General features: G+C 40.1%; 1 protein-coding gene across 1 annotated transcript; it reads right to left on the bottom strand.

The window, feature by feature from the left end:
- Positions 1–5,260: 5,260 nt before the first annotated feature.
- Positions 5,261–8,449, bottom strand: LOC127546728 (protocadherin gamma-A2-like). The gene is made up of 2 exons (XM_051973696.1): positions 6,020–8,449; positions 5,261–5,287 (listed from the first exon to the last, which is right to left on the bottom strand). The coding sequence occupies exons 1-2, from the start codon at positions 8,447–8,449 to the stop codon at positions 5,261–5,263; spliced, it is 2,457 nt and encodes an 818-aa protein (XP_051829656.1).
- Between the last annotated feature and the right edge of the window lie 2,687 nt (positions 8,450–11,136).

The following is an 11,136-nucleotide window of genomic DNA, read 5'->3' as shown; positions in this document are numbered from 1 at the left end:
CTATTAATAGCTTCAAATCACCAGGCTTTCACTATGATGATAATTTCTTTTCCTATGCCTTCTACTGCATTGCAATGTTGCCAGAGAAATTACAACTTAGAGCAAGAAATTCATGATGCTATAACTTAGAGTAACCTGTGTCCTTGAGGGTAAAGCTGACAGAATGTAATATTGTTTTTAGAAATAAAGAAGTCATCAAAAGTAAATTGACTATCATGACAAAGAAATTGAATACGGAATTGTTCTGTAGTATTTCAAAGATTCAATTTCTTTTAATTGTTCCAAAGATTCAATTTCTTTTAATTGTTCATCTTTGAAAGTTTCTGGGATCAAAATTTCATGTTCTAAAGAAATTGAGGTAATGAATTTCTTCATGTTTACTTAGCCTGATCCTCATATGGTAGAAATAGAAATACAACTCATCATTTGAGTGACGGTCCTTTCATTGTACCCTTAGTGTACATTAGAGTGATAGCCCCTTAAATATACAGTTTCTGCTAAAACAAAGAAACAAACCAAAAAACAAAATTTAAAAAAAGTTATTTATGGGGCTCAAGAACACACAGAGTCTTCAAATAAAAAAAATAATTAAGCTTGCACACAAAACCCAGAGCTTCTCCCATGTCAATCTTCCACATCATTATTCAGTACCCTAGACATTTATAAAATTGTGATAGGAAAGTTTATGCTAAAATTATGAAAGAGGATAAAAGAGCTTATCTTTATTTTTTTCACCTTCATCTCATCTAGATAATTTAATCTACCCATACTACACAACTCAGAATCCAACAAAAAATCAAAAATTCAAAAGGAGAATACAGTCCACTTATGCCACTTGTTTTAAATAAGTTGTACATCTTTATACTTTTGCTACTAAAATAATCTTTTAAACTGGTAGTGATTTTAATAGCAGATTCATATATGTGCATATATGTAATACCTATATCAACATATATATTTGTGCATTGAAAGCTACATAAACATGTGAACATTCAAGGGGAATTCAGATATCTTAATCTGTTATGCATTAAAATTTTAATCACAAAATGGATTATGTATCTGAACTCAGTGGAGTAATTTGTAAAAAAGAAGTAACTTGCCTTAGTCAAACTGGCCTTGGTTAAATTATTCTATCTTGTAACTATGTATTTCCAATCCTTAAAATTTGGGGTATTGCTTGGATGAGCTCTAAAGTATCTTCAAGTTCTTTATTGTATGATAATGATATTTTTGTTAAATTTAAATTTCTCTAAGACCATAAATTCAATGCCAGACTAAGTGGAAAATGTAATGAACCTCTCAAATGAACAATAGAGACAAAAAAGTATAATAACATAAGTTGTCAAAAATTAATTTGCAGTTATACAGAATTAAATACCTGGAAAAATGCTTGTTCATCTTTTGCTTGAAGTAAAGACTGAATAGGTAGTGGAGACTCCTTTGGCTCACAGCTCTCTTGACTTATCAAGGTGTCTGCATAGTTAGGCTGAGGAAAGATCAACTGAGTCTTGCGAGAATCCGTGGTGAGAGTAACTTCATGGGAATAAGTCTGAAGGAAAGCTCTGACTCCATCTATTCCCAAAAACTGGGAGGAGGTGACTGCCCCCACGTGGTCACCTGGAGCCTGGACAACTTGCAGCATCCACCACTTTCTTAGCCTGATTGCCAGCAGAAGGACAATGAAGGCAAAGAACAAGCAGGACACCACAGCAACTGCTATGACCAGGTAAAATGTGAGGAGAGAGTCGTCCTGAGTTTCAGGGGAGCTTTGGCTGCTGAGATCTGAGAGGATCTCGGGGATGCTGTCAGCCACTGCCACGGTGACAGTGACAGTGGCAGAGAGGGGAGGCTCCCCATTATCTGTTACTGCCACGATGAGAGTCTGCTTCAGAGCATCTTTGTCCAGGAACGTACGGACAGTCCTGATCTCCCCTGAGTGCAGGCTCACAGAGAAAAGCCCGGGCTCTGTGACCTTGAGCAGGCGATAAGACAGCCAGGCATTCTGGCCAGAGTCTGCATCCACTGCCACCACCTTGGTCACCAGGTAGCCTGGCTCTGCAGAGCGTGGAGCCAGCTCCACTCCACTGGAACCGTCTGTGGGGAAGGTGGGGTACAGGATTTCTGGGGTGTTATCATTTTGATCCAGTATGAACAGAGTCAGGGACACGTTGCTGCTGAGAGGAGGGTCCCCAGAATCCCTGGCTGTCGCTCTCAACTGAAATTCTCGAGACTGTTCATAGTCGAAGGAGCACAGAGCATAGAGGACACCAGTCTCTGAGTTGATGGAGACAATGGATGACACTGGTGATGCCTCCAAGGAGAGATTACTCTCTATGATGGAGTAGGTGACTAAAGCATTCTGCTCACTGTCTGGGTCATGAGCAGTCAAGGAGTAGATGGAAGCTCCTCTGGGGTTGTTCTCCTGGATGTAGGCAGAGTAGGCTGACTGACTGAAAGTGGGAGGGTTGTCATTGATGTCTGTCACCTGCAAGAGGATGTGAGTGTCTGTGGATAGAGCTGGGTTCCCAAAGTCTTCTGCTCTCACGGTGATGTTATATACAGAGACTTGCTCCCTGTCCAGAGCCCTGTCAATCACCAGAGAATAGTAGCTATCTACCTTCTTTTCTAATTTAAAAGGCAGGTCACCTAGGATGGAACACAGGACTTGACCATTTTCACCAGAGTCTCGATCATGCACGTGGAACAGAGCAATTACAGTCCCAGGGGGAGCATTTTCAGGGATTGAGTTGGTGACAGAGGTGATGGTCACTTCTGGAGCGTTGTCATTCACGTCTAGAACTGTGACATGAATTTTAGTTCTGCCCTTGAGGCCAAGGCCATCTTTAGCCTCTGCTTCCATCATGTAGAATTCTGCATCTTCATAATTTAGATTTTGTAAGGTTGATAATTCACCAGTCAATGAATTGAGTTTGAATATTTGTGATGTTTTCCCAGGAATTTTCACTAGAAAATATCTTACCTGGGAGTTACTTCCTTCATCTGCATCAGTGGCGTTAACTGTGAGGAGCACTGTTCCCTGGGACACGTTCTCAGGGACATTCACACTATACACAGATTGAGTAAACACGGGGGCATTGTCATTTGCATCCAGGACAGTTACTCGGATTCTAGCAGTGCCAGAATGGAGTGGTTGACCTCCATCCCATGCTGTGAGCACGAGACGGAGATTATGTTCCTTCTCCCTGTCCAGGGCCTGCTCCAGCACTAATTCTGGATACTTTACCCCATCCTCTCCATTTTGCACTCTCAGAGAAAAGTGATGGTTGGGACTCAGTTCATAGCCCTGGAGAGAATTCACTCCCACATCCTGATCATATGCACTTTCCAGAAGATAGTGGGTGCCCGGTGCTGTGAATTCACTGATTTTTAGTTCTATCTCCTCTGCTAAAAATCGAGGGGTGTTATCATTAATGTCAGTTATTTCTACCTCCACTGAATGTATTTTCATTTTATCCTCAACGAGAACATTAAAATTCAGCAGGCACGGGGAGCTCTGGGCACAAATTTCTTCTCTGTCTATTCTGTCTGCCGTGACTAAGCTTCCAGTTCTAACACTGAGAGCGAAATGCTGCTTCTTACCTCTGGACACAATTCGAGCCCCTCTCTCCGACAATTCCCTCGGCTCCATACCCAAGTCCTTTGCGATGTCGCCCACAAAAGAGCCCTTTTCCAGCTCCTCGGGAACCGAGTAGCGGATATGGGCGGCACTGATCTCCCACAGCGTCCCCAGAAGAAAACAAAGCAGGAATCGCTGTGTACAGCCTCTGAGGTTTTGCTCAGCGACCATTGCTTCCTTTTTGAAATGTTATCCTTATTGTGCAACTGAATCTGGGTTGGCTCTTCGCTTCTCTGTTTCCCCCGTAGTACGTTTCCTGAACCTGGATCCGCGATATGCAGGGTTAGGAGGTTTATTTTCCGTGTGTTCTGGAGCGGCTGCGTTTGGTCTTCTGTCTTTGTGTCCTAGTACTCGGAAAGATTACACTGGTTCTCTCCCAGAATTTCTCTTGGTGATTGGTGGACAGCGGCTCCCAGAGGCTACATTAATTATTGCACTTATTTTGAGACACTATATGTTTAAACTGGTCTAATGTTTGAAATGTTCTCAAGAGAGAAATTGACGTCATAGAGTTGGTCATACTATAAGTTATACCTTAGGTCAGACCTTCATAGTATGAAAGGTTTCATGTTAGTTGGAAACTTCTAGGCAATCTTGTGCAAATTCATTTAGAAATTAAAATTTTAAAGATATCAATTCTGTAAGTTTTAGCTTCTGTACTTAGGCTAAACAAATTATAATTCCTACAGATTGCAATATTGTATACATTCTATAAAATAGAAAACTTTTTTTCTGTTCATTATTCACCTTTCAGACCATAAAACAATATATTAACTCTCTTAATTTCAGTGTATCCAGATGTATTTTTTGATGTTTAGCCACACACTTCTCTCTCCCTCCCTCCCTCCCTCCCTCCCTCTCTCTCTCTCTCTCTCTCTCTCTCTCTCTCTCTCTCTCTCTCTCTCTCTCTCTCTCCTCCCTCTCTCTCTCTCTCTCTCTCTTTCTCCCCCACCTCGCATGTGGGTGTACATTCATTGTGATATGATACTAACTTTTCCTAGATAATAATTATTAACTTTTGAGTTATGTATGATGTATTCTATAAGGTATTTTATAATTATGTCCTTATGGTGCTATAGAAGTCGCCCAACATGTATTAGTTACTACCATTTTTTTCTATGTTCTTCCAAGCAAAATCGTGGTAAATATGATGACTATAATCTTGGAATTATGCATTGGCTCTAACCTCCTGCAATATGAAATTCATGAAGTCACCAAACGATTTAAAGGGTTCTTCAATGTAAAATTGACCCACTGGTATGTAATATTGTTTTAGAAATAAAAAATAATTAACCATATATTGACTCTCATGAAGAAGAAATTGAACATGGAAATGTTCTCTAGTCATTCAAGGATCTGAAATTTCTCAGGAAAGAAGGAAATGGATCTCTGCATATTTATCTAGGCTGGTCATCACATGTCAGAAATAGAAATGTAATTTATCATCTAAGTGTAGAGTGATTTTCCCTTGAGAAACTGTTAGTCATGAAAATATGCTGAATGATCACTTAAATGTTCAGTTCCTGCTCATAAAACTAACCTATTCCTGGGCTCAAGGATGCACAAAGCATTCAAATAAAGTGAATCAAAATTAAATTATATCTTCGAACAAACATCAGAGATTCACTCATGAAAATCTCCCAAGTCAACCTTTAGTAACGTAGACATTTGTAAAACTATAACCAGAAAGGTTGTACTAAAGTATTTTGAAAGAGAATAAAAGAGCTTTACTGTATTTCTTTCACTTACGCCTCATCCAACAAACATACACAGTAAATCCAGCCATACTTCTGACCTCAAAATCCAGCCAAAAAGTAAATATATAAAAACTAGATAATCTACTAATTTTGCCTATTTTAATTCGTAGTATACCTTTATATTTTAGCTACTATAACAACTCTTTAAACTAGTAGTTATTAGAAAACCCATGTTAGTAGCAGCTTATATATGTAAATATGAACATGTGTAAATATGTGTGAACATATATGTGAATGTGTAAAAATTCAAAGGAAGTTTAGCTACCTGAATTTGTAAATCACTAACGTTTCAATCACAAAAATGGTATCTGATCTCAGTAGAACAATTTTTAAAGGAGATCTAATTCATTTTAATCACTAATATGATCTTGGGTAAATTATTTGATCTTTCTCAGTATGTGTTTTTACCCCTTAAAATATGGGGTGTATTCTGGAAGTCTCTTCAGATTTGTATGATGTTAATAATACTTTCATTAAACTTAAATTCTTTTAATAAAATAAGCTCATAGCTAGGATAATTGGGAAATTCAACGGACTTGTGTAGTGAGCAGTAGATTCAGAAAAGTGTAACAACATGAGTTGTCAAAAATGAATTTATAATCCTATTCGATAGAATCAAGTTTACCTGGAAAAATGCTTGTTCATCTTTTGCTTGAAGTAAAGACTGAGTAGGTAGTGGAGACTCCTTTGGCTCACAGCTCTCTTGACTTATCAAGGTGTCTGCGTAGTTAGGCTGAGGAAAGATCAACTGAGTCTTGCGAGAATCCGTGGTGAGAGTAACTTCATGGGAATAAGTCTGAAGGAAAGCTCTGACTCCATCTATTCCCAAAAACTGGGAGGAGGTGATTCCCCCCACGTGGTCACCTGGAGCCTGGACAACTTGCAGCATCCACCACTTTCTTAGCCTGATTGCCAGCAGAAGGACAATGAAGGCAAAGAACAAGCAGGACACCACAGCAACTGCTACGACCAGGTAAAATGTGAGGAGAGAGTCGTCCTGAGTTTCAGGGGAGCTTTGGCTGCTGAGATCTGAGAGGATCTCGGGGATGCTGTCAGCCACTGCCACGGTGACAGTGACAGTGGCAGAGAGGGGAGGCTCCCCATTATCTGTTACTGCCACGATGAGAGTCTGTTTCAGAGCATCTTTGTCCAGAAATGTACGGACAGTGCTGATCTCCCCTGAGTGCAGGCCCACGGAGAAAAGCCCGGGCTCTGTGACCTTGAGCAGGTGATAAGACAGCCAGGCATTCTGGCCAGAGTCTGCATCCACTGCCACCACCTTGGTCACCAGGTAGCCTGGCTCTGCAGAGCGTGGAGCCAGCTCCACTCCACTGGAACCGTCTGTGGGGAAGGTGGGGTACAGGATTTCTGGGGTGTTATCATTTTGATCCAGTATGAACAGAGTCAGGGACACGTTGCTGCTGAGAGGAGGGTCCCCAGAATCCCTGGCTGTCACTCTCAACTGAAATTCTCGAGACTGTTCATAGTCGAAGGAGCACAGAGCATAGAGGACACCAGTCTCTGAGTTGATGGAGACAATGGATGACACTGGTGATGCCTCCAAGGAGAGGTTACTCTCCATGATGGAGTAGGTGACTAAAGCATTCTGCTCACTGTCTGGGTCATGAGCAGTCAAGGAGTAGATGGAAGCTCCTCTGGGGTTGTTCTCCTGGATGTAGGCAGAGTAGGCTGACTGACTGAAAGTGGGAGGGTTGTCATTGATGTCTGTCACCTGCAAGAGGATGTGAGTGTCTGTGGATAGAGCTGGATTCCCAAAGTCTTCTGCTCTCACGGTGATGTTATATACAGAGACTTGCTCCCTGTCCAGAGCCCTGTCAATCACCAGAGAATAGTAGCTATCTACCTTCTTTTCTAATTTAAAAGGCAGGTCACCTAGGATGGAACACAGGACTTGACCATTTTCACCAGAGTCTCGATCATGCACGTGGAACAGAGCAATTACAGTCCCAGGGGGAGCATTTTCAGGGATTGAGTTGGTGACAGAGGTGATGGTCACTTCTGGAGCGTTGTCATTCACGTCTAAAACTGTGACATGAATTTTAGCTCTGCTCCTGAGACCAAGAGCATCTTGAGCTTCCACTTCCATTTCATGAAATTCTGCATTTTCATAATCTAGATTTTGTAAAGTTGATAACTCTCCAGTCAAAGGATTAATTTGGAATATTTCGGAGATCTTTCCTGGTATTTTCACTTCAAAGTACCTTATCTGAGAATTGATCCCTTCATCTGCATCAGTGGCATTCACTGTAAGGAGCACTGTCCCCTGGGGTATATTCTCAGGAATATTCACAGTATACTCAGACTGAGTAAACACTGGGGTGTTATCATTGGCATCCAATACATTCACTCTGATTCTAGCAGTACCAGTCCTGACTGGGTCTCCTCCATCCCATGCTGTGAGCATGAGGTAGTGAACAGGCTCTTCTTCCCGGTCCAGGGCCCTCTCCAACACCAGTTCTGGGTACTTGACTCCTCCAGTTCTACTTTGCATTCTCAGAGAGAAGTGATGGCTGGGACTCAGTTCATAGCCCTGGAGAGAATTCACTCCCACATCCTGGTCATATGCACTTTCCAGAAGATAGTGGGTGCCCGGTGCTGTGAATTCACTGATTTTTAGTTCTATCTCCTCTGCTAAAAATCGAGGGGTGTTATCATTAACGTCAGTTATTTCTACCTCCACTGAATGTATTTTCATTTTATCCTCAACGAGAACATTAAAATTCAGCAGGCACGGGGAGCTCTGGGCACAAATTTCTTCTCTGTCTATTCTGTCTGCCGTGACTAAACTTCCAGTTCTAACACTGAGAGCGAAATGCTGCTTCTTACCTCTGGACACAATTCGAGCCCCTCTCTCCGACAATTCCCTCGGCTCCATACCCAAGTCCTTTGCGATGTCGCCCACAAAAGAGCCCTTTTCCATCTCCTCGGGAACCGAGTAGCGGATATGGGAGGCACTGATCTCCCACAGCGTCCCCAGAAGAAAACAAAGCAGGAATCGCTGTGTACAGCCTCTGAGGTTTTGCTCAGCGACCATTGCTTCCTTTTTGAAATGTTGTCCTTATTGTGCAACTGAATCTGGGTTGGCTCTTCGCTTCTCTGTTTCCCCCGTAGTACGTTTCCCGAATCTGAGTCCTCAGTATGCAGGGTTAGGAGGTTTATTTTCCGTGTGTTCTGGAGCGGCTGCGTTTGGTCTTCTGTCTTTGTGTCCTAGTACTCGGAAAGATTACACTGGTCCTCTCCCAGAATTTCTCTTGGTGATTGGTGGACAGCGGCTCCCAGAGGCTACATTAATTATTGCACTTATTTTGAGACAGTATATGTTTAAACTGGTCTAATGTTTGAAATGCCCTCAAGATAGAAATTGAAGTCATGGAGCTGGATTTACCTGAGAAGATAGCTTGGTAGAATCACAGGTTGGGTGTTGATTGGGACCTCTAGGCAATCTTATACAAATTTATTTAGGCCAATATTGTTTACAACTTCATTTTTTAAATGTCAGTTTTTATAATGTTTTAAATATCAGGTCTTATAAGCTTTATGTTCCTTTATTGAGGCTAACCAAATTATATCTCACACAGATTATAAAATCATATATGTTCCAAAGAAAAGAATATTCATTTTTTGTTCATTATTTACCTTTCTGTCCATCAAATAGTAAATATATTGAACCTGGTAGTTTCAGTGTATCTGTGCATATTTATCCATATGTCCAACCATTCTCTAATCTCTGTGTATCAAAATTTATTTTTCAAGCTACATTTTCACTAATTTGTACTTATGTGTTCCCAACACTACAGTATTAACTTTTGCATCATGTATTTAAAGTACAGTTAGGGATTAAATGTATTCTATAAGTGTAGCCTTGCAATTAATAGAGATTCCGCTACCAGAGTTAGTAGCTACTAATTTTTTGATGTTTTCTCAACATAACTAGTACAAAACATGATGGTTGTAATCTTGGAATTATCCATTATCTCTAACCCACTTGGATTATGTAATCCATGGTGCCACAAAACAATTTAAAATAATCTCTGTCAGTGCAAAATTGACCAAGTGAAATGTACTTATTTTTAGAAGTGAAAATGAAATCAAAAACAATATAGAGTATGAAGAGAAATCAACTTAACATGGAAATGTTGTTTGGTACTTTGAGTATTTAACATTTCTAAGTAAATAAGCAAATCAGTCTCTTCACTTTTATATAGCCTGGTCCTCATAGTTCGTAGAAATTATAATAGTCTATTATTGTGACGACATCTTCAGAAATTATAAGACATGACGAAATGTCTTATTATTGCTTAAACGTCTAATTTCACCTCAAAAGACAACAATTTTTTCATGGGCTGATGGATTCAGAACTTAATTTCAGTCACAAATCCTTCAAGTCAACATTTAGTAAAACAGCCATTTATAATGTTATGAGAAGTGCATATTGACAATTTAATAAAAGAGAATAAGTGTGACTCATGAGTTAGTCTTGACTTTCTCTATACAGTACATATCTCAAAATTCATCAGGAATTTGTTAGAATACAAAAGGACGAGATAACCCATCTATTCTCCTTCTCTAAATAAATGGAAGTTATATGCCAATATATTTCAGCTACTGCCACAAAGCTTCATATTATATATTGTTTTGAAGACTCATTTTAGTAGCAGCAATATCTTTTGTATATGTATACATAAAGATATAGAGCTATATATATGTTTGATGTATAATATATATTCTAAAATAATAATTGGGTGCTTAGGAGAATAAGTTTGCAATGTACTAAACTTTAAATCTTAAAGGAGGTCATGGATTTGGGCCTAGTAGAGAAATTCTTTTATTTATTTATTTTTTGGAGAAATTCTTAAAGGAGAAGTAACTTCATCAATACTATGGTGCTGGAAAATCATTTAACCTTTCCAGTTATTAGTTTTCATTTCTTCGGTCTTGTCTCTGGTGATCTCTATGATATCTTCAAGTTCCACATGTTATTTTCATACTTAAAAATAATTTCATTGGGTTTGAGCTCTTCTCATACCATATTATATAGCCAGAATAAGTAGGAAATGCAATAGACCATTCTAGTGAACAGTAAAGCCATAGAAGTAATGACATGAATTGTCAAAAATTAATTTATAATTCTATTTGACAGAATCAAGTTTACCTGGAAAAATACTTGTTTATCTTTTGCTTGAAATAAAGATTGAGTAATTAGTGGAGACTTCTTTGGCTCACAGCAAGAATTTGCAAGACTCATTGGAATAGGTCTGAAGGAAAGCTCTGACTCCATCTATTCCCCAAAACTGGGAGAAGGTGACTCCCCTCCCCCCACATGTGGTCACCTGGAGCCTGGACAACTTGCAGCATCCACTATTTTTTTTTAGCCTGAGAGCCAGCAGAAGGACAATGAAGGTAAAGAACAAGTAAGACATCACAGTAACTGCTATGGCCAGATAAAATGTGAGGAGGGAGTCATCCTGGGTTTCAGGAGAGATTTGGCTGCTGAAATCTGAAAGGATCTGGGGGATGCTGTCAACTCCTGCCACACAAGTACAGTGACAGTGGTATAGAGGGAGGGGACCTCCCATTATCTGTTACTGCCACGATGAGATTCTACTTCAGAACATCTTTGTCAGGAATGTTCGGACAGTCCTGATCTCCTTGAGTACAGGCCCATGGAGAAGAGCCCTAATTCAGTGGCCTTGAGCAGGCAACAGGACAGCTAAGTGTTCT

The sequence above is a fragment of the Antechinus flavipes genome, chromosome 2 (assembly GCF_016432865.1).
Source record: "Antechinus flavipes isolate AdamAnt ecotype Samford, QLD, Australia chromosome 2, AdamAnt_v2, whole genome shotgun sequence".
In the NCBI taxonomy this organism is placed as follows: Eukaryota; Metazoa; Chordata; class Mammalia; order Dasyuromorphia; family Dasyuridae; genus Antechinus; species Antechinus flavipes.
The sequence above is the reverse complement of the archived record's forward strand: the minus strand, read 5'-3'. Positions and strand labels throughout refer to the sequence as shown.